At 38.9% G+C, this 24828-nt stretch overlaps 1 protein-coding gene across 1 annotated transcript in view; it reads left to right on the top strand.

Annotated features, from left to right (window-relative positions):
- LOC103206450 (cytochrome P450 2J2-like) overlaps positions 1–24625 on the top strand; it is a 55477-nt gene extending 30852 nt beyond the window's left edge. Inside the window, exons 5-9 of the mRNA XM_007951906.1 lie at positions 3243–3419; positions 6257–6398; positions 8053–8240; positions 11079–11217; positions 24447–24625. Of these exons, the coding sequence (XP_007950097.1) occupies positions 3243–3419; positions 6257–6398; positions 8053–8240; positions 11079–11217; positions 24447–24625 (825 nt within the window). The remainder of the gene's footprint in view (positions 1–3242; positions 3420–6256; positions 6399–8052; positions 8241–11078; positions 11218–24446) is intronic.
- Positions 24626–24828: the final 203 nt, after the last annotated feature.

Below are 24828 nucleotides of genomic sequence, written 5' to 3'. Positions count from 1 at the left end.
ATAAGTAAGAGATTTCCATATCTTGGTTAAGGATATAGGGGCTGGTGTCCTACACAGATGGATTCTTTGTTTGTTGTTTATTTATTTTATTTTTAGCTAATATGTAAACTTTTTAATGAAATTCAACACAAATCTATTTGAAATCAACCTGTTGATTTTACTTTTAAAAAAATGTTGTTGTTGTTATGTGCTGTCAAGTTGGACCTGACTCATAGCGACACCTCCTTGGGTTTTGAGGCAGTATCACTACGGAAGTAGATTGCCCTATCTTCCTTCTGAGGAGTGGCTAGTGAGTTTGAAATACTAAATATTATTTAGTGACAACGGCCAGACTTCTCATGTACTTTGGTCATGTCAGAAGAGACCGTTCCCTGAAGGATATCATGCTTGTTAGAGTAGAGGTTCAGTGAGAAAAATGAGAAGACCCTCAATGAGGTGAAATGACACAATGGCTGTGACAATGGGCTCCAGTAAAGCAAATTGTGTGAGGTTGGCACAGTATCAGGCAGTGTTTTGTTCTGTTGTATACAGAGTCACTATGAGTTGGAGCCAACTCGATGACACCTCACAACAATATTTATACCAAGAACATTTCTAACACTGATGTAAGGTGCAAACTCTTATAATGCATACACCTATGCATCTCTGCTGTGCTATTTAAAGAGAGCAATAATATTGACATTGCCTGTCAGCCCCTCTTCTCTCTGTCCCTCTCTAATCCCATCCATTTTCCTTCTTCCTCTGAGGGACTTTTTGTCCCTGATTTCTTGCTCAGCCAAATGTTTCTGATGAGTCTGCATTGATTGCTCTTTTAAAATATTGATTAGCATTCCATTGAAGGAGTTCTTGTGGCTTAATGCCTAAAGCATGTGATTGCTAACCAGAAGGTTGATGGTTCAAATCTACCAGCTTCTTCCATGGAAGGAAATGTGGCAATCTACTTCCATAAAGATTTACCACGTTGGAAAACCAATGGGGATCGCTGTGAGTCAGAATCAACTGAATGGCAATGGGTTTGGCTTAGTTAGCAGTCCATTGTATGAATATGCCACTTTGTTAATCTGTTTTTGATTAGTAAACCTTTGGATCTTTGCATGCTATGAATAAAACTACAGGAATATTCTTCAACAAGTGTTTTTATAGACATAGCATACTTCCATAGACAGGGAAGTCACAGGTGTCAAAAGGTTCCCAAAGTGGCTGTACAATTCACACATCTACCAACACCTTGTATCATCAGTCTTAATTCCTTAGGGTGTTAGCCTTTGGGATACAAACATCATACTCTTCCTTGTTGGACCCCAAACTGGTTTGTGTCCCTCTAGATCTATGAATCTGTCAAAAACTCTTCAGCTTTTTGGTTTCTTCGTAATTTTCATGGATTTGGAAAACATCACGATGGGGAAAATTGACCCCATTGAACCTCTCTCATCACTTTCTACCCCTAGCCCTTATCCCTGAAATTCCTCACTACCTTGTGGTGTGTGTGTGTTAATCTTTTCTTGGTGTTCTCAGTCAGAGGATTATCCCAAATTACTCAGTCTGCCATTACCAAAAGAAAAAAAAGTTCTCATTAAAAAAACAAAAAACAGTTTTTGAAAATTACAATCATATCTTAAAATAGAATAAAGCATAATGGATCACTCTGTACCACTCGTTCATCTCCAGCCGTCATCAACACATGGAAAATCTCCTTTACTTGTACCTACACCTCACTACTGCTCCCACACCTGGGTTTTTTTTGGAGCAAATTGTGGATCTCAATTATTCAATCCATCAATATGTCAGTATATTTGTCTTGAAAGGACTTATTCAAATAAAAATTAAGTATTATTGGACCTGAAAAATATTAATAATTCTTTAATGTCATCATATACCTACCTACTCAGTGTCCTGATTTCCCTTCATGTCTCATAAATATTTTTTGTGATTGTTTTATTTGAATCCAAAGCCAAACTAGGCCTATGTGTTATAGTTGGTTACTAAGTCTCTCTCAAGTCTCTCTTGTATCTCTTAAGTTATTTAACATTTAAACCGTGACCTGTGGCTTCCTGCACGTTCTTCCCCCTACCCCATCTTTATTTTATTTATTTATCTACAATTTGTTTAATGACAAAACTGAGGTATTTGTCCACTAAACTATTCCACATTATCAGTTTTCTGATTGCATTACTTTGGCATTTAACATGTTCTTCTAGTTCTTTGTTTATATATATATATATATATATATATATATATATATATATATATATATATATATATATATATATGTAATTAAATCTAGAGAATTGATCAGAATCTGGTTTGATTATTAGAAAGATTTCTTTTTTAGGAGGTCCATAATGTCAGGTTGTGTCTCTTTTTCATATTAGTATGGATTCTTGTGTTTTCAGCCTGATGCATTTATTACAGCATCCCCCATGTGCTCTTTCCTTAATGATTTTAGGTACCACTGATGATCATTGCCAAGATCCACTTTTTTGAAGGGTTCAAACTGGTTATATTGTAATTCTTTTCTTCTCTCTTTGCAATTGCCTTTTGATTATTGATTTTGTATTCATCAACTTTGATTCATTCTTATTAATATTACAATTTTATCTGTGGATGACTTCGTAGACTATCCTATCATATGTAAATAATTATAGCTTTATTCTTCCTTTCCAGTCCTCATGTCATTGATTTCTTTTTCTTGCTTCATTACACTGCCTATTGTAGAGAGTAAAGTGATCCTGACTGATAGAAAAGTTGGTGATGGATAAGTAAAGACCAACTTGTGTAAACACTTATAAGCCCAGGTAATCATGTAGAAATATTTTCTAAGTGCAGTGGAAAGCCACTGGAGGATTGAGAGCCAAGGAGTGAAACAATCAGATTAAACTGTTAAATTATCACTGGCAGAACTGTGGGAAATAGACTGGGAGTGGGATTAATAATGGAATCAGGAAAACTATTGGAGGCCATTACAGCATCCAGATAATAGGTAATGGTGGTTTGCCTTAGGTGGTTTGAACTGTGACAAGCAGTTGGGGTGGTAGAAAGTGGTCTGAGGCTGTACATATTTTGGAAAGAAAACTGAAATGCTTTTCTGGAAGGGTGAGAGAGAAAGAAGAGTCAGGATGACTCCAGGGTTTAAGTGTAAACATATAAAAGAGAGGGATGAAAAGAGAAGACAGTTCTTCTTGTCTTAAAATGCGGAAAAGTGGCAGGATGTTGTGTCCATTATTGTGTTTTTTGTCATTTAGCTCTACAGTACCTTTCCATGGATAATGAAATTCCTTCCTGGACCTCACCAGACAGTCTTTAGAGACTGGGAGAAATTGAAACTATTTGTTTCTCGTATAATTGAAAAACACAAGAGAGATTGGAATCCTTCCGAACCAAGAGACTTCATTGATGCTTACCTCAAGGAAATGACAAAGGTGAGGAAATCAAAGCTGATTACTGTGTTTTGTTCTTTAAGAATAAATGGGAGTGCATTATTTTTCTATTATTTTCTGTAATAAATTATCTACTGTAATAAATTATCATAAATTTAGTGGCTTCAAACAACACAAATATATTCTCTTACTCCCCTGAAGGTCAGAAATCTAAACTCAGTTTCAGGGGACAAAGTTCAGGCATCATAGTGCTGGCCCCTTCTGGAGGCTCTGGGGAGATTTCATTTCCTTGCCTGGTCCAGCTTTAGAGACACCTGATTTCCCTGGCTCATTTCTCTTCCTCTGACTTCGAAGCCAGCAGCACAGCAATTTCTCTTCTCTCTGATCACTGCTTCTTTCTGACCTTGCATATTCTCTGTGACCCTCGTGCCTCCCTCTTCAAAGGCCCTTCATGATAACACTGGAGATATCTGATAATCCAGGTAATATCCTCATATCAAGATCCTCAACTTAATACAGATGCAACATACCTTTAATATAAACTAAACCACTTGCCTTCAAATCAATTCAAACTCAATGAGACCCTACAGGAGAGAATAGAACTGCCCATAGGATTTCCAAGACTCTCAACTTTACAGAAGCAGACTGTCAACATCTTTGTGCCGTGGGCTGGCTATTGTTGTCAGGGATGATCAAGTCAGCTCTGACTCATAGAAAGCCTATGTACAACACAATGAAACACTGCCTGGTCTTGTGCCAACCTCACAATCCTTGGTATACTGAGCCCATTGTTGCAGCTACTGTGTCAGTCCATCTCATTGAGGCCCTGTCCCTTTTTTTGTTGACCTTCCACTTTACCAAGCATGATATCCTTCTCTGGGGAATGGTCCCTTCTGAAAACATGACCAAAGTAGGTCAGATGAAATTCGGCCATTCTTGTGTCCAAGGAGCATTCCGGCTGCACTTTTTCCTAGTCTTTTTAGCAGTCCCTGGTACTTTCCATATTCTTTGCCAATGCCACAATTGAAAAGCATCCACTCTTCTTTGGTCTTCCTTATTCATTCTCCAGCTCTTACGTGCATATGAGGCTATTGAAAATACCATGGCTTGGGTTAGGTGCACCCTAGTCTTCAAACAGAAATCTTTGCCCTTAAACTCTTTAAAGAGGTCTTTTGCAACAGATAGGTAGGCATCTACTGTAACACATTGTCTGATGTCTTGACTGCTTCCATTGGTGTTGATTGTGGAACCAAGTAATATGAAATCTTTGACAACTTGGATCTTTTCTCCATTTATTGTGATGCTGCTTATTGGTCCATTTGTGAGGATTTTTGTTTTCTTTATGAGATGTAATGCTTACTGCAGACTTAAGTCTTTAATCTTCATCAGTAAGTGCTTCAAGTCATCCTCATTTCAGCAAGCAAAGTTGTGTTGTCTGCATATCACAGATTGTCAATGAGTATTCCTCCAATCCTGATGCCATACTCTTCTTCATATAGTCCAGCTTCTCAGATTATTTGCCCAGCATACAGATTGAATAAGTATGGTGAAAGGATACGACCCTGACACACTCCCTTCCTGATTTTAAACCATGAAATATCCCCTTGTCCTGTTCAAATGACAGCCTCCTGGTCTATGTACTGGTTCCTCATGAGCACAATTAAGTGTTCTGGAATTCCCATTCTTCTTAATGTTATTCATAATTTTTTACAAGGTACACAATTGAATGCTTTTGCATAGGGATGGGAGGAGGAGGGAAAAAAAAAAGATAGATGTTTAATAATATCTAGCTTGAGGCTCTGGGAACACCCAAAACAACATCTCTAGTCTCACTCCTACCTTCTACCGACATCTGAGAGCACTTTGCATAAAAGAAAAAAGTAGAAATTAGCATGAAAGTATTGTTGTAGTATTAGATGGGTCTGTGCCTAGTTACCTGAGGAGTCTGGTTGCACAGTCGTTAAGCACTTAGCTGTTAACTGAACGGCCAGCATTTCAAATTCACCAGCCACTCCATGGGAGAAAGATGTGGCAATCTGATTCCATAAAGATTGCAGCCTTAGAAACATTATGAGGTACTAGTCTCTCCTATAAAGTTGTTATCAGTCAGACATTTGACTCTTCAGATTAATGGTTCCTCATCCTGGAGTGGGCAAATGGGTGGATTTCCTTTTGTCTCCTCCCTTATTTCACCTTGTTTACAGAGCATCAATAGATGCATTCTTTTCTCCTCAAAACAAGAGACTGTGCTGCAATATGGTGTTCGGGTATGGGACCATACATTAAGAGGAATGTTGCCAGATTAAAGGATCCAAGGGATGATCAGGAGGAATGTGTGGTAGAATTAGAAAGGTTAACCTTGAAAGGAAACGGGGATATGTGAGAATTGTTATATGAAGGGAGAATTGAGTTTATATTTTCCGATAGCAATAAAACACTTGATTATTTACTGCGTCCCCATTGCATCTCAAGGAGTTCATCATATGATCTTGAAGTTACTTTTTTTCTTACAGAATGGGAAACTGAAACACAAATAGATTAAATAACTTGTCCAGTGTCATATACCTAGGGAGCACGTGGCTAATATTAGAATTCCAATCTGTCTTTTTTCGCATCCTGTTCTTTTTCCACTGCACTAGTACTTTCTCCTCAGATTATAGGTGTAAGATAATAGGATTGTTTTCATTTTCATCTACTCAAGTGCTTGCCCAGGTGGCTTGCAGCACTTGGTGCAAGATGATGCTAATGAAGAAGCCAAAGGGGAAGTTGTTTCTCCCAGGAACCTTTCTTTTCAAATTCCTTCTCTAGGATGATGTGCCCCTATTTTTTGTGGCAACCATGACTCCTCTGCAAAAATCAACAAACATTTTTCTTTCTAGTTTACAGGCAATGCTAGTTCAAGTTTCCATGAAGAAAACCTTGTGTGCAATACACTAGACCTTTTCTTGGCTGGAACAGAGACAACTTCTACTACACTGCGCTGGGCTCTGCTTTACATGGCCATTTACCCAGAAATCCAAGGTGAACATGTGGTTGGATGTGCCTGGACTAGTACAGATTAATGCCTCCTGGAACATAGTGCCAAGGATTGGGGCCTAAAGATAGCATGGTAGAATGAAAAGATAGGTGGAACATTCATGATGCAGACTCAAGAACTAGCATATCCTTTAATTTTTCCTGTCAGGGATTATGATAGTCCTGGCAAGGCAAATATAATGCAGTGCCTTCCCTCAAGGAGCTGAGAATCTAGTGGGAAAAACAGTAAAGTTAGTTGAGACTGTGTTAAATTTCACAGGGCAGTGACATTCTTTTATGAACATTTGGTCTTTTAAGCAATGAATTACCATCACCCTCTGGATAATGTCCTGACACCTCAGTCTGGTACATAATATCCTGTAATGTGCCTTTTTCTGCCACCTTCAATGCTACCCACTCTACATACTGGCCTCACTAAATCACGTCTCAGTTTTCCATTGCATTGTCCTTCTACAGCTTGTGTTCATTCCCATGTGTTGTTCCCTCTACCAAGAATGCACTTCTTCAATTTCCCTACATGGCAAACTATGAGCTCTTCTTGAAGAGTCTGATCAGATACCGCCTCCCTTATGTTGTTTTGCCAATCTTCAAGGAAATTACTAGCATTTTCTTTCTTTACAGACAAAGGGAGAAAACACCTCTTCTTTTAAGGGCAAATTCAAAGGGTTAAACAGCACTTCTATACATTCTCTTGGCCAGAACTTAGTCATATGATGTCACAGTTACAAAGGAGTCTGGGAAATGTAGTCTTTAGCTGGGAAAACAGGTAAAATTTTTATTACTAAAGAGTAGAACAGTTATTAGAGGACAATTAGCATTTTATATCATTTGTTGGATACTGAGCAAAATAAGTTCATGCAATTTTTCAAGATGATTATACATTTATCCCCACTGATCAGATAAAAGGAGCTCTGGTAGTATAGTGGCTAAGGCATTTGACTGCTAACCAGAAGGTTGGCAGTTCAAACCCACCAGCCACTCGTTGGAAGGAAGATGGGGCAATCTACTTCCATAGTGACACTGCCTCGGAAACCCAAGGAGGGGTCACTATGAGTCGAGTTAGACTCAATGGCAGTGAGTTTGTTTTTCTTTTTTGTTTGATCACATAAAGAAACTGAGTTTCAGAGAGTTTAATTAACTTATACCATTAATGTTTAAAAGCAAGAGTCTGATCCACATTTGTGTTACAGTAGAACCCACTTTTCTAGAACCCCACTCGTATATAGCTTCTTGAGAAATTTGAGTCTATAGAGCCTATGTTAATTTTAGTAGCCACAACAATGAACTCAAAAATACTAAGGGTCATGAAGATTGCCCAGGGCCTGGTGATATTTTCTTCTGTTATACACAGTCACCATTTACTGGAGCCAACTCAATGACAACTGACAACAACAATACTATAATCTTAAGCCATTTTGACCTTGGTTATTCCATTCCTTAGTTTAACTAGGTCCCCGAAAATTAAGAAGTTGAAAATATCCTTAATAAGCCCTTTGAAGAATTGAGAACCATTTTATTTATTGTCTTGACCTGCTCACTAATTGAGATATGACAGGTGAGACCTTGGAGACCAACTCTACATCTTTGGAAGATAGCATAAAAGTTTAAAAGAATAATAGAACGTTCTCTTCTTTTCCAGAGAAAGTACACACTGAGATAGACAGAGTATTTGGCCAATCACAGCAGCCCAGCACCACTGGCCGAGAGCACATGCCCTACACCAACGCCGTCATCCATGAGGTGCAGAGAATGGGCAACATCATCCCCCTGAATGTGCCCCGGGTAGTGACGTTTGATACCATTTTGGCTGGATACCACCTGCCAAAGGTAATCAGGGTCTCTCAGCCTTAGGTCTTCAAGCCTGTCTTTTTATGCAGTAGGAATCTGAACCTGAAAAGTAATACACATTTATTTCTCAATGAATCATTCAAATGAGGAGAGAGATATCTTATACCTGATATAATATTATTTTTTTTCTCCAAGTATGTGCTTTAGAACATTATTACAACTGGGTTTTTATAAGTATTGGGGGGCGGATGGGACATTTTATTGACAAATGTGTTTAGAGAAAGACTTTTCTTTGCTGCAGGACTTCTCAGAGTTTTTTATACTAATTTTCATTTTCATCTTCCATGAGGGAGACCCAGATTCAATTTCCAATGATTGAACCTCAGTATGCCACTACCTTTCTGTCACTGGAGGCATAAATGTTGCTATGATGCTGAACAGTTTTCATGGAGCTTTCAGACTAGGAAGGTGAACTAGGAAGAAAGACCTGGTGATCTACCTCTGAATAACAGCCAGTGAAAACCCTATGGATAATAACAACGTGATCTTGTTGTGCTTGGTTTCTCTGTAAGTTGAGGTCAACTCGATGGACAGCCACTAACAACAGCAATGTGCATTGGCCAACTTTGTTGAGATAAAGCAGGCAGCAGTTCACAGTCACACTTTGCCTCAGAACCCTTTTGTTTCTCTTGGTAGAACGTCTCACAGGACTGGACACTTACTATGTATAATCCTGGGGTTGTGGAATGTTAAAAGCGAAGGCACATTTGAGAACACCCAAGTCAGCATCACATTAATGCTAGTGTTTCCACCATAATATTCTCACAGGTATTTTTTACTTACAATCCCAGTAATAGAAAATTTATAATATAAAAAGGAAATCAGCCCAGATGTGTATCTAAGCCAGGGTGTCAGACAGACCTGGTTCAAATCATGGCTTCACCACCTCCTCCTATGTAACCATGAACATGTTATGTAACCTCTCAAAGCTTTAATTTCCTTATCTATAAACTGCATATGCAACCTATCTGCCAAGATCCACATAGAAATAGAATGAAGTCATTTCTTTGGAGTAGTTTAACTATTGTGCATTTTAGAGTCCTTCAAAATAGCAATTATTCTTTATTAATTCAATAAATATTCATTAAGAACTTAATGTGCTCAGATCTGGAGGAACAACCCTGAGCAAGAACACAATCATGCAAATGATTAGGCTGGATAATTACAAACCAGGGAAACTGGCAGAAAAAAAAAAAAAAAAAAAAACTCACTGCCATTGAGTCAAATCCTACTCATAGTGACGCCTCCTTGGGTTTCTGAGGAGGTATCACTACAGAAGTAGACTGCCAATCTTCCTTCCAAGGAGTGGCTGGTGGGTTTGAACTACCAGCCTTCTGGTTAGCAGTCAAATGTTTTAGGCAAACTTACAGGCTGTTATAAAATGTAAATTAGCTGAAGCAGGGATTAGGAGCTGGAATGGTGAGAGAAGCCTTCCCAAAGGAAGTCATGCTTGGACTGAGAATTAAAAGAATGATTAGGAGTAGGTTGGGGAGAAAGTAGTAGAAAAGTAGGAGAAAGGGGAAAAAAGGCAGAGGGAACAGCATTTATTAAAAAAAAAAAAGAAAAAGAAAGAAAGAAAAAAACCTTTTAATGAGTTGGAACTTGGCATGTTTGAGAAATTGAAAGAAGACCACTGTAGTGGGAAGGCACACAGGAGGAGTAGGGTGGCCCAGACAAGATTAGATGATGGGCCTTTAACCAAACACTGATGGGAAGACAATGAAGGGTTTCAAGTTGGAGGTAAGAGTGTATGGTTAAGTGTGATGTGATTAAATCATTTTCAATACTCAGTCTGCTTTCAGGATGCAGAGCAGATTAAAAGGACAAGAAAGGATATGGGATATACTTACTGTTACCTGCCATTGAGTTGGTCCTGGACTTGTGGAGACTCCATACATGACAGGATTGGACCTTTGTGATCATAGGGTTTTCCTTGGCTGATTTTGGGAAGTAGATCACCAGACCTTTCTTCATAGTCTGTGTTAGTCTGAAAGCTCTGTTAAAATCTATTTAGCACTGAGAGGGGGTGGTTGTGCTTGAGGTATATTGGCTGGGTATTGAACCTGGGTCTTCTGCCTGGAAGGCCCACCTTCTAGCACTGAAACACCACTGCTCTAGGGATTTCTTTAGGAGGCTATTGTGGGAGTATAAGCAAGCAAAGTGGTAGCCTGGGCTAGGGTGGTGGCAGAGGACATGGAATCAAGGTGACAGAATGAAGGGAAATTCAGGAAATGAAATCTGCCATTCTTGCTGATGTATTGGATTAAGATAGCCTAAGGGGAAGGAATGCATTAAGGACAACTCCTAGGTTTCTTGCTTGTGTAACTGGATGCATACAAGTGCCTTTCCTGGGCTACTGGATTCTATTATTAAAACTTCTGGGGCTGGAGGTGCCATATGTTAGACTCTGGAGTGAAGAAAATAGGAGAAACAGAGATGACTAAGACATTGTTTACTTTTGTGGAGCTGTCCCAGTTACACTCTCAGTGAACAGGTGGGTTGATTTTAGGACATTGCTATCTGGCCACCTGCTCCATTATTTCTTACTGCTGCATACATGTTCCCTTCCAAGTCCTACACTGACATGTCCCTCTAGAGAAGGTACATTCAACAGTCAGTAATATGTAAAATTCCCAGCAGGCAATTCTGATCCATCACTGTGAACTGTCCCATAGCAAAGAGCAGAATCCTGGGGAGCTGGGCTCAGGAAACCATGGGCTTAGGTGTGGTCAGGATGTGGGAGCCAAGGACTGCCACCCTCTGTGAATGTGTGTTGTATGAGTCGAGCCTTGCCTGAGTCTTTGCTGCCTTCTCTAGGGGACCATGGTCCTGACCAATCTGACTGCACTGCACAGGGACCCTGCAGAGTGGGCCACCCCTGACACATTCAATCCGGAGCACTTTCTGGAGAATGGACAGTTTAAGAAAAGGGAAGCCTTTCTGCCTTTTTCAATAGGTGAGTTGTAATAAATAGGAGTGTGAAGATCCAGAGTCCCTCGTCAGCCTTCCCTACTGTACTCCCATTGTCTTTGGCTTTAGTTGAAATGTCTCCACATGGCCCCACCCAATATGTCTCCATCTTGCTAAGAGACAAAGTGAAAATTCCCAGGGCTGGGATTTGCTTTAAATTGTCCCTTCCCTTCTGAGCCCTCCCTTGCCTCAAATGGAGACTGTATCCTCTGTTCCTCCATTCAGAGTATAGAGGACAGAGAAACCCAGACTGTGCCTTTTGCTTAAGAGGAAGGTTGGACATCTGGCTTCTTCATAGAGTTTTCAAATATCCCCTAAAATATCACAATCCCCATAGCGGGGATTATGAGGATGGCGCAAGAGTGGGCAGTGTTTCATTCTGTTATAGAGAGGGTCGTTATGTGTCAGAGCCAACTCAACTTTTCATAACAACTTCTTTTTAAAGGCCTTCTCCCTCATGTAGAAATAGAGCTGGTATATACTGAGGAAATATGGAGAGGCGGAAGGGAGGGGCTACTCACCATCCTGGGTGTCAGTCAGTGACTGTAAATGTCATGGACTGAACTAAATTAGGATCTACTCTGTAAACATTCCCTGAAGAGGTTCTTTAGCCTTTTTACATTTGAATTACCTTTTTAAAATCTAGTGAATTGTTTACATGGTAAATATAAACCTAAACCTACAGAGGTTGCAGTGAAAACGCTCATATTTCCAAGGCCTCCAGTTCTGAAAGGGTTTTTCACTTTTATTACTCTGCTTTTTTTTTTTAAAAACTAATTTATTTAATTCCTTACATGATAAATTAAATAACATGAATTCTTAGTATAATCCAGGTATCGAGTTAGATATGTCACATGCATTGTTTGAGATAATTTGCTAATCCCTTACTTCCATAAATACTTACTGAACATTGATTATACATCAGGCAGTCAGCCCTGAGGATGTGACAGTGAATAATATAGAAACGATAAAGGTGCTGTCATAGAGCATATGTTCAAGTGCAGCTTTACAATGTACAAATTATGGTCTCCACTATAAAGATAAGAAAATTGAAAGTTGCAGGGCTTAAGTATGGCCAACTAATGTCATAAAACTCATATGTGGCAGCTCCAGGACTCAATGCCAACCAGTTTTTTCGAACATTCAAGCCTGTGCTCTTTCTAGTACTATCTCCTAACAATAACTAAATTCTGCACAGCACCTGTAAAGTAGAATGCATGACAGTTGGCTTGTCCTGAGTTTAAATAAAATATACATTAATTTTCTGAAATAGCATATTTTGCTGATGATAGCACTAAAGCTCAGAGAGAAAGGTAAGAACTGAAATTTGAACCCATGTTGGTGTGACTACTAAGCTCAAGTTTTTCCCCTGTGCTGCATTGCCTGCAGTATATCTGAGATAATTCTAATTATGTCCTCTTTGTCTTTCTTCATCTGCTTCTCTGTCACCATTGTTCATTTTACACAAGTCACTTCCTAATAATGAAAGCTCATACTTAGGAATATCTTCCAGTCTTCTTGTCACCAATACCTATACCTTCAAATTTTGTGTTACAGCAGAAACTTCCAGCTGTATAATTCAATTATTAGAAATATTCATTTTCCTTGGCTTTTGCACTAAGGAGCTCTGGTAGGGTAATGCCTAAAGCATTTGACTGCTAACCAGAAGGCTGGCAGTTCAAACCACCAGCTACTCTATGGAAGGAAGACTGGGCATTCTACTTCCATAAAGATTTACCACCTTGGAAACCCAAAAAGGGTCACTGTGAGGTGGAATTGACTCAATGGCAGTGACTTTGGTTTGTTTTTTTGTCTCTTGCACCAGACCCATGTAATGCTGAAATGCTAGAAATGTGGCCCTCTACATACTCCCCAAAAATGCCTTCACCTGATGCTTGCTGCAATGTTGAGGAGAGAAATCTTAACAGATGTTTATGGCTTTAGGAGAAAAAGTATCGTTCTAGGCTGAGTGATGCCTGGATAACTTTCCTTCATATGGCAGATGCTTTTCCTTGCAGTTGACTCATATCTCCCCTGCTAAAAATTTCTTTATCTGCATTAGCTCAAACACAAGAAAGCTCTACACACACTGCCTTGCTGGGACTTTGATATCACAAATAGTATCTTGATACTAGTTATAGTAATATGGCAGAAAAGGCAAAATCACTACACAGACCCTCTTTAACAAAGAAAACAGAAACCAGTTAACTCAGATAAAGAAGATAATCCTGGAGCCCTGAGCTTTGAAAGGAAAGATACAGAAGTGGACTAAACTCCAAATAGGAAAAGAACCCACATGAAAACACTGAAAAAGGAGGAATAGGGAGCTGCAGACTGTCAGTGATCCTTATGGCATGTACAGCTTGGATATTGCCAAGTGGTATTAGGACCTAAGAACTAACCTAAAAATAGGCTCTGCTAGCCAGGGCTGCAGTGAGGACTGCACTGGTAGATGGTGAATAAAAGGAGAAGCAGCAGAGAGGTAGACAGAGAGGTAGAGCTGTGGACTTTTGGCTATCTGAGGAGTGCAGCAATTCTGAATGTTTACAAATGGTTCGACCATTTTGGATATTTAAAGAGACAGTGTTCTCTCAGTTTCGAGGGACCTAAGAGCAGGCTCCATTTGCCAAGGATGACAAGGACATACGGGACACTGAGGATTGGAAAGGAGACAGCAATTATGCCCATATGACACTACCACACCCACACCTCATGCTGCTCCACTTACTGAGTGAGAGCCACCATTGCCTTTTGCACCAACTGGCCAATGATTCACAACCACCAGTATGAGCCTGATTCAACCTTAACTGCTCTTCACAAACAGTTAACAGAGGTCTGTGCAGCCACTCATGTTGTCTATCACACACACCAGGAGACAGGGTGAGTGCATAAGTGCTGCCAGCTAGTGAATAGAGGGACACAGTACCCTGCTTACTCAGAGACATCCAAAAGACCCAAATAAAATGAAAATCTTGGTCAAATCACTCCAACATACAATCAATATTAAATATAAATACAACAAAGTCACAATGTCTCAGAGACAACAGAGCGTCACAGTCCACAAAAAGAAGCACGAGAAAGCAGTAGAAACAAGGGAGCAAGACACAGACCCAGAACACATCCCTGAGGAAAACACAGCATTGGAACTCCCTATTAAGGAATTCAAAAGAATTATATTTAGGTACTTTCAATGGATTGAGAGATAGATCAAGGAAAGCACTGACATAATTAAGGAAACCCAGAAAAAACCCTAGAACAATCTGTGAAGACAATACAAGAAAAAAATAACAAAATAGATGAAAAATTAGAAATGATACAAAATCTACAGATAGAAATACTGAATATTTATACTAAATTTTCAGAAATAGATAACACATTGAAAGGGCAATGGAGTAGAATTGAATCAATGAAGACAGAATTAATGAGATTGAAGACAAATACCTGAATATTTATTTGGAAAAGGATCAATCAGAAAAAAGATCAAAACAAAATGAAGAAAACCTAAGATTTATGTGGGATACTATCAAAAGGAATAATCTACATATAATCAGAATTCCAGAACAGGAAGAGAAAAAGAAGACCACTGAGAAAATTGTCCAAGATTTGTTGAAAGAGAACTTCCCTGATCTGATGAAAGATGAGAATACATCCATTCAGGAAGTTGAACGAACCTCAAACAGATTTGACCCCAGAAGAAAATCACCAAGGCATATCATCATCAAACTCACCAAAACCAGGGACAAAGAATTCTGAAAGCAGCATGGAAAAAGGGAAAAGTTACCTACAAAGGGCAACCAATAAGAATAAGCTCTGATTTCTCAAGAGAAACATGCAAGTGAGAAGGCAATGGGATAGTATATTTATAACCTCAGAAGAGAATAATTTGCAACCAATACTCATATACCCAGCAAGATTGTCCCTCAAATATGATGGTGAAATTAGGAGATTTCCAGACAAGCAGAAATTAAGGGAATTTGTTATAACCAAACCAACCTTATTAGAGATACTAAAGGCAGTCCTTTGAACAGAGAACCAATAATAGCAAACAACACTGATCGTTAATACACAAGATGACATGACCAACACAGCTTAGAAGTATCCAAAGTAAAATAATCTTACTAGATTGTAAACAGGGAACCAGAGACATCAATTGGCAAATGAAGACCACTACAAACCAAAAAGAGGGAAAAAAATAATGTAGTTACAGAACTTCTAAATGGCGAGGAAGTCAAGAAAGTTGCAAGATAGAATGGACTGTTTTAAATTCAGGGGGGAAATTTTAAGTCACATGGTAACCTCAAAGAAAAATGATAAACCTTCACATCACAATAAAAAAGAGGACACACACAAATATTTAGCAAACACTAAAACAACAGCAATGAAGGAAATGATAATATGATTCATACACATAATGAGCTCAGCATAGAAAATAATATAGAATGAAGAAACCAGGGACACCATGAAAAAACACATAACAAAATGACAGCAACCAATTCATACTTGTGGATAATTACACTGTCAATGGATTAAATACACCACTCAAGAGACAGAGAGTTATGGATTGGATAAGAAAACATAACCCATCAATATGCTGTCTACAAGAGACACACTTTAGAGAGAAAGAAAAAAATAGTCTAAAAATCAAAGGTTGTAAAAAGATATATCAAGCAAATGGCAACCAAAAAAGAGCAGGAGTGACAATATTAATTTCTGATAAATTTGGATTTAAGACAAAAACCACCATGTGACACAAGGAAGGGGATTATGAAATGATTGAAGAAGATATAACCATAATAAAGGGAAGAACACACTTGGCATTTCTCAAGCTGAAAGAACTGAAGAAAAAATTTAAGCCTTGAGTTGCAATATTGAAAAATTCTGTGGGCAATATATTGAATGATGCAGGAAACATCTAAAGAAAATTGAAAGAGTATAGAAGCACTGTGCCAAAAAGAATTGGTTGATATTCATCCATTTCAGGAGTTGGCATATGATCAATAACCAATGGTACTGAAGGAAAAAGTCAAAGCTGCACTGAAGGAAATGGCGAAAAACAAGGCTCCAGAAATTGACAGAATATCCACAGGATGTTTCAACAAATGGATACTGCACTAGAGGCACTCACTCAGCTATGCTAAGAGATTTGGATGACAGCTACCTGGCCAACTGACTGGAAGAGATCCATATTTGTACCCATTCCAAAGAGAAGTGATCCCACAGAATGTGGAAATTCTCAAACAATATCATTAATATCAAACGCAAATAAAATCTTACTGAAGATAATTCAAAACAGTTACAGAAGTATATTAACAGAGAACTTCCATAAATGCAAGCTGGATTCAGAACAGGACATGGAACAAGGGATATCATTGCTAGTGTCAAATGGATCTTGGCTTAAAGCAAAGAATACCAGAAAGGTGTTACTTGTGTTTTATTGAGTATGCAAAAGCATTCAGTTGTGTGGATCATAACAAGTTATGGATAACATTGAGAAGAATGGGAATTCTAGAACACTTATTTGTGCTCACGAGGAACTTTTACATAGACTAGGAGGCTGTCATTCAAACAGAACAAGGGGACAGTGCATAGTTTAAAATCAAGAAGGGGGTGTGTCAAGGTTGTACCCTTTCACCAAACTTATTCAATCTGTATGCTGAGCAAATAATCTGAGAAACTGGACTATATGAAGAAGAATGTGCCATCAGGATTGGAGGAAGACTCATTAACAACCTGTGTTATGCAGACGACATAACTTTGGTTGCTGAAAGTGAGGATGACTAGAAATACTTCCTAATAAAGATTGGAGACTACAGTCTGCAGTATGGATTATACCTCAATATAAAGAAAACAAAAATCCTCACAATGAGACCAATAAGCAGCATCACAATAATGGAGAAAAGATTGAAGTTGTCTAAGACTTCATGTTACTTGGTTCTGCAATTAACACTATTGGAAGCAGCAGTCAAGATATCAGATGTCATATAGCATTGGTCAAATTTGCTACACAGGCCCTCTTTCAAGTGCTGAAGAGCAAAGACATTTTATTGAAGACTAAGGTGCTCCTGACACAAGCCATAGTATTTTCAATCACATCATATGCATGTAAGAGGTGGACAATGAAAAAGGAAGACAGAAGAAGAGATGGTGTTTTTGAGTAGTGGTGTTGGTAAAGAATGCTGAAAGTATCCACGCTGAAATCCAATGCTGAAAGAATGAAAGAATCCATCTTGGAAGAGGTGCAGCTGTAATGCTCCTTGGAAGAAAGAATGGCTAGAATTCATCTCACCTACTTCGGTCATGTTGTAAGAAAGGACCATTCCCTAGAGAAAGATATCATGCTTGGTAAAGTGAAGGGATAGCGAAAAATGGGAAGGCCCTCAAAAAGATGGATTGACACAGTGGCTGAAATGATGGGTTCAGGTATAGCAAGGATCGTGGGGCGGGCACAGGCCTGAGCAGTATCATTCTGCTGTAGATGACATCGTTATGAGTTAGAGACGACTCGATGGCACCTAACAACATCAAAAACAACAGCAAAGAGATTGCTGAAAAGGAAATAAGAAAATCAATACTATTTACAATAGCTACTAATATAAAATACTTGGGAATAATTGTTACCAGGGAAACAAAGGACCTGTACAAAGAAAACTACAAAATACAACTTCAAGAAACCATAAGATATCTACATAAATGGAAGAACATACCATGCTCATGGATAGGAAGATTGAACATTGTGAAAGTGTCAATTCTATCCAAAGCAATCTATGCATTCAATGCAATCCCAATCCAGATCCTATCAACATTCTTTAAGGATATGGGTGAACCAATCACTAACTTTATATGGAAAGGAAAAAGATCTCAGGTAAGCAAAGCACTATTGAAGAAGAAGAACAAAGTAGGGGGTCTCACACTGCCAGATCTCAAAACCTAGTATACAGCCACAGTAGTCAAAACTGGCTGTATTGGTACAATGACAGACACATAGACCAATGGAAGAGAAAATTCCAACACCTCAAACAGACAAATAATCCAATTAAAAAATGGGCAAAAGACATGAATAGACACTTTACCAAAGAGGATACTCAGACGGCCAACAAATATATGAAGAAATGTTCACAATCATTAGCCATTAGAGAGATGCATATCAAAACAACAATGAGATACCATCATGCCCCAACACTAGTAGTAAAGTTCAACAAGACAGAAAATAACAAATGCTGGTGAGGATGTGGAGAGATTGGGACTCTCATACACTGCTGCTGGGATTGTCAAACGATACAACCACTGTGGCAAGCAGTATGGTGATTCCATTTGACCCAACCATTCCATTACTAGTTATATATTTTAAAGATGTGAGAGCCAGGACAAGAACCAATATATGCACATCCATGTTTATCACAACACTATTTACAATAGCATAAAGATGGAAATAACCTAAGTGCCCAAAAACAGAAGAATGGGTAACCAAACTATGGAACATACACACAATGCAGTACTCTGCAATCCTAAAGAATAACATAGAATCTGCAAAGAACCATATAATGTGGATGAACTTGGAGGACATTATGCTGAGTGAAAAAAGTAAATCACAGAAGGACAAATACTGTATTAGTCCATTATTATAAAAAGTCAAGGAAAGGTCTATATATGGAAGGAAATTTTCTTTGATGGTTACCAGGGGTGGGAAGGGAGGGGAGAGAGCACTGTTAAATAGGTCGAACCAAGTATTGATTAGATGAAGAGAATGGCAGTGCACCAAATGTGAGTGATCAACACAGTGGCATCAAGAAAGAGGAGGACAGAGAGGTGCATGGAAGGTATAGACAACAAAGATGAACCATTGTGCATGATGGGCTCATGTATAGCAAGGATCACTTGTCAGTGAAGGCAAACATCGATAAATGGGTGGATAGATGGGTGGACAGACTGAACTATTAGATATGTCTGTGGAGGGAGGAGTGTGCCCAAAACCATGTATAGGGATAGCAGACAATGTTTCTACAAGTGTATTTGTGTGTTCTATAAGAATTCCCAAGTATATAGTAGAGCTGACAAGGCACAAGGTTGTAGTCACACTGATGTGGCCTCATTAATATAACAAGATCCTAATGCCAAAGGACATTATATCCACAAGTATTAGAAAATCTCATTGTCATCCAGTCAGATCCACCTTACACTGATTCCACTGGTTTCAGAATAGAACTTCACTCCATAGGATTCAATGGCTATAATTTTATGGAAGTAGATCACCAGTGCTGCTGTGCTGCTGGGTGGATTTGAACTGCCAACCTTTCAATTAATAGCCAAACACAAACTATTTGTGCCACTCAGGGACCTTTTCCATAGGCATAGGGGTTAAGGTTCTAACATTTATTTTAGGAGAACACAGCTTAACTAGAGGGGAAAATGACTATAATTTTTAATAGGAAGAGCTATGAAATCACACTACAAAGGACATGGATACAGGAGTTAGGAACATTGGAGGTATTTGTTTGTTTGTTTGTTTGTTTGTTTGTTTTTCAATTAATAGGTCTTGCCAATGTCTGAGAATGAAATTTAGAGAAGGCAAGTGGTTGCCCTGGGGAACCCCATAAAAAGTATGACAGAATGAGGATCAGTTAAGTGAAACACGAAATCGAAACCTGAAAATCCAGTGGGTTAACAAAATGTCCACCCAACTGGCTATTTTTTTTCCAACACACTCCCAACTTTGGCAGACAGTTGTTTTCCCTCACTTGTATTCTAACTCTCTCTAATATAGCTTCCCTGAAGATGTGAGATATAGACAGCTCCTTCCCTTTTCTTGGAAAAGATGGTGAGGTATGGAATTATCTCATGTCCATGATCAGGACAGATTGCAGCGCTTTTACCACAAATTCATATTTTCTTTGCCCTACATAAGTCCTTCCTTCTTATTTGATCCACCAAAATAGCTGGCAGCCTCATGAAAGGCAAGATCTAGTTTCTCATGTCTTAAGTAAAATGAGATCATAAGAGAAAAGATTGGAAAGAGCTTTGCCAAAAACCTAGGTCAACTCTCTAGTTTTACTAACAAGGTAACTCACCCAATTGGTTAGTGAAAGCCAGTTAGTAGAAACACCAGAGAGAAAGTCCACATTTCCTTTAATCTAGGTGACACCTTTGTTGTCAGATACCCCTAAGATTCATGATTTTAAAAGAAAACTGGTACTTTCTGTCTCATTTGGCAAGTGATAAAAGTGTAGCTCCATAAGAATGAATGGTTTACTCACATCCACACAGCTGGTTACTGACAGAAACAGTATTTTAATCCTAGTTCTTGAAACTCTAGGTTCAGTTTTGTCACAATAGATGGATTCTTCAATTCAATTATTTATAATACGATGACTCTGCACCATTTTAACAAACTTGCTAATTTTTCTATTTGTGATAAGTAAAGAGATAAAGAACAGATGAAAGATGAATTAGACACACACTTGGGAGAAACAAACATAAAAGAATATAATGATGACATAGCTGTGAAGTACATTTATGTTTATAAATACTTTCACATGTACTATCTAATTTTATTCCCTTAACAGGTCTTTATAGCAGAGGATAAAATAGAGACATAGAGCAAAGTTGTTCAAAGAATATTTAATTACACAGGAAAATACAGGGTAGCAAAACCAGTATATAGAATTAACTAAACCCAAACCAAATCCATTGCTGTTGAGTGGATTCCAACTCATAGCAATCCTGTAAGGAATGTAGAACTGTCCCATAGTTTCCAAGATTGTAATCTTTATGGGAACAAACTGTCATATCTTTCTCCCATGGAGCTACTGATGGATTCAGACAGTGGACCTTTGAGTTAGCAGCTGAGGGTTTAAGCACTGCACCAGCAGGGTTCCTCATAGAATTGGCTACAGAGAATAAAACCAGTTTTGTAACCATGCATTGCAAGCGAAACCATGTGAGGACTGTGAGTAAATATGTCAAAATGTTAGCCAAAGTTTTATTTGGATTATAGGAATACAAACATCTTTGACGCCTTTCATTTTCTTATTTATACTTTTCTTTTTCATGGTTTTTTTTTTTTTTTTCCCCTACTGTAAATCTGTATAACCTACATAAGAGAGGTGGTGGTGGTGGCTGGCATAGGTTGTTGTAGCACAACTTGGGTGAGGAGGAAATTCACAAAAGAAAGGGGGCAGCAGAAGCTTAAAGCAGGTGCCAGAGCCCAAGCGAGACGAGGAGGGGTCTGCACAGAGTGCCCGTGGCCATGATGGGAGATTAGTTATATATGGAAAAGATGAATCCAATAAATAACTATGTTGAGAACAATGGGAGGGAGATGCAAATGTGGAAAGGGGGAAATAGAGTGAACTCTGTTGTATTGGATTAGAATCAGGGGTTACTGATATGACTGAGGTTTTATATAGTTAGAGGGTGATGATAGATTGATATAGATCAGTTGATATATCGATGTAAGTGTGGGTGTTTATACACAAATTTGTACATGTGTTCACATATGCATACATATATATTCCCCATTTGAGTCCACTGAGACGACCTGGGTGCACCAGGACCCTGACATCAGCGAGCACCCTTAAAACCCAGATCTTAGTCTCTCATTATCATTATCCACTAAAAGGATCCATGGCTCCTGGAAAATGACTGATTCCAGAGCAGAAGAAAAGAAAATGTATGAGGAGCCTAGAATATTTTATTGTGGCAGGAAGGAAGGAAATAAGAGTCTTGAATAAGCATCTAATGACCAAACCTGAAATATCTTAAGAATCAAAATAAATATTGATAGTATCAGAATATAACCCTTTGGATAAAAATGTTGTTGTTGTTGTTATTATGTGCTGTCAAGTCAGACCTGACTCATAGAGACCTCTCCATGGGTTTCCAAGGCAGTATCACTACAGAAGTAGATTGCCCAACCTTCCTTCCGAGGAGTGGCTCATGGGTTTGAACCTCCAGTCTTCGGGATGGCAGTCAAGTGCATTAGGCACTACATTAAAAATAGGAATCTATTAATGCATACTGATTTAAATGAATGAATGGATAACTAAATAAATGGGGAAGAGATCATGCATTTCCTAGTATTCCAGCTAATAAATGTGGAAGAAGTGATGGAATTAGAAAATCACCATTCAGCAACCATCAGAGTAGCAAGTAATTCAGCCAAGAAACAGAAATAGATGCTAAAACAGGTGGATAAAAGTTCAATGAGTAATGTTTTATTTACACAGTCTCAACATACGTATTTTGCAGATCAGTTTAATAAGTTATTTCACAGCTAGAATATTTATTATTATTTTACTGTATAAGTTAGTAAATGACCTGGTCTATTTGGATTCAGTGTCTAGTGTATGCAATATATAAAACAATGTTCTCATCACAAACACACACACATGCACACACATACATATTTTCACTAATGCCTATAGAGATTACTTAATTTGCCCCAAATCATGTGGCTAGAGAGTGGGAGTAGTTGAATTGGGTCTCCATCCCTCTGCTTCCAGTTCTCTACACTTGTATCAACGGGGTGGCCAGGGCACTGCCATGTGTGAATGGTGGAGAGAAAGATCAGCCTTCAGCTCAACATTAGAAGCAAAGGCCCTTGTTTGGGAAGGACCTCTGTGTAAGAAGGATGGCTGTAAGAGACAGAGAGGGTATTATAGTGGAGTGGACGATACATGTCTGGGAGATTCCCAATAATTAAGGAGGGAAATATAATGCAAGGAAATGTTCTTTATTAGTTTTGAGGATGACTCTGACAAAGTATCACAAATTATGTGGCATGAAACAACAAAAAATTATTCTTTCACATTTCTGGAAGCGAGTAGTCCAAAATCAAGATGTAGCAAGGTTATTTCCTTCTGGAGGGCTCTGAGGAAAAGTCTCTTCTGTGCTTCTCTCCTAGCTTCTAGCAATTTTCTGCAGTGCTTGGCACCTCAGTGTATGTCTGTATTGTCACATGGTGTTTTTTCTTGTGTGTCTCATAAAGACACCAGTAATATTGGATTAAGGGCCCACCTTACTCCAGTATGATCTTATCTTAACTAATTAGCTCTGCAATGACCCTATTAATAAAAAGAGGTCACATTCTGAGGTTCTCAGGAGGACATAAATTTTGAGAGGCCACGATTCACCCAGCAGAGCTGCCTTGCACATTACAACCCCAGTTCTGATAATTACTTGTTTATGCATTTGAGGTATTTCCTTTCAAGCACTGAACACTTTAACACAGAGGTTTTTTGTATTACTTTGGAGTCTGCTTTTATTATATGAGCTCTGGTGGTAGAGTGGTTAAGACATTCAGCTGCTAACCGAAAGATCTAAGGTTTGAACCCACCTGCCACTCCATGACAGAAAGATGGGGCAGTCTGCTTCTGTATGGATGTACAGCCTTGAAAACCCTATGGGGCAGTTCTACTCTGTCCTGTAGGGTTGCTGTAAGTGGAATCAACTTGATGACAGTGGGTTAGGTTTGGTTTTCAGTTTATTAATGGTTTTTAGTTTAATGTTTAGTTATCTGCTTTGGTTATTGTTCTTTGTTAATTTTTCTAAGCCTTAAGGCTAGACTGGTGGTTCAAACCCACCAGCCACTCCACAGAAGCAAGACTGGGCAATCTACTTCTGCAAAGATTTACCACCTCGGAAATCCAATGGGTCGCTATGAGTCAGAATTGACTTGACAGCAGTGGGTTTGGTATTTTGTGTTTTTTTTTTAGGCTAGACATCCACTTTCTAGATGAATGCAAACAAAATAACCAAACCCACTGCTGTTGAGTCATTTGTGATTCATAGTGAACCCCATTGGTTTTCCAAAGCTGTAAATATTTACAGAAGTAGATTGCTTCATCTTCCCCTCCCAGTAGCAGCTGGTAGGTTTGAATCACTGACCCTCTGGCTAGCAGTCACATACCACCCACTACACCATCAGAGCTCTTCAGATCAGCCTTGGTCCCCTTATTATTTAACACCTGGTACCTTCACTCTTGTGCTTCCCCTGCTTGAACTTTGATGGAATTTTGGTCTATGATCTGGATTTAACTTTCTGTGCCTTGGTTTACTGTAATCATTGTCAGGATTAAACACCATGCTATAAATAAAGCCTTGGGATGAGCAGGTCTATCCTCTGCTCAGGCTTGGTAGGATGGGCAAGAGAGTTTCAATCCCTGCCAGGTACCTCCTCCACCAAGGAAGATAGTTCAATCTTATGTTTTTGCCTTTCAGGAAAACGGGTTTGCCTTGGAGAACAGTTGGCCAGGTCTGAGCTGTTTATTTTCTTCACTTCCCTTGTACAAAAATTTACCTTCAGGCCCCCAGACAATGAGGAGCTGAGCCTGAAGGGCAGAATGGGCCTCACTGTTTCCCCTGTCAGCTACCGCATCTGTGCTGTTCCCCGGGTCTGATGCTGCTGGGGAAGGAGCAGAGGCAAAAGGGCAAGAAGAAACATGGAATGTGTTCTGCAGAAGTAGTGCCTGCTCCGAATGAGGGAACAGAACAGAACAGAAGTGGCTCTTGGTCATCATCACAGTTGTCGCTGTGTTTGAGTCCATCATTGCAGCCACTGTGTCAGTCCATCTAATTAGCTCTTAATTAGATGGATTATATC

This window comes from Orycteropus afer, unplaced genomic scaffold (genome assembly GCF_000298275.1).
Source record: "Orycteropus afer afer isolate SDZICR_OR568_19922 unplaced genomic scaffold, OryAfe1.0 scaffold00318, whole genome shotgun sequence".
In the NCBI taxonomy this organism is placed as follows: domain Eukaryota; kingdom Metazoa; phylum Chordata; class Mammalia; order Tubulidentata; family Orycteropodidae; genus Orycteropus; species Orycteropus afer.
The sequence above is the reverse complement of the archived record's forward strand: the minus strand, read 5'-3'. Positions and strand labels throughout refer to the sequence as shown.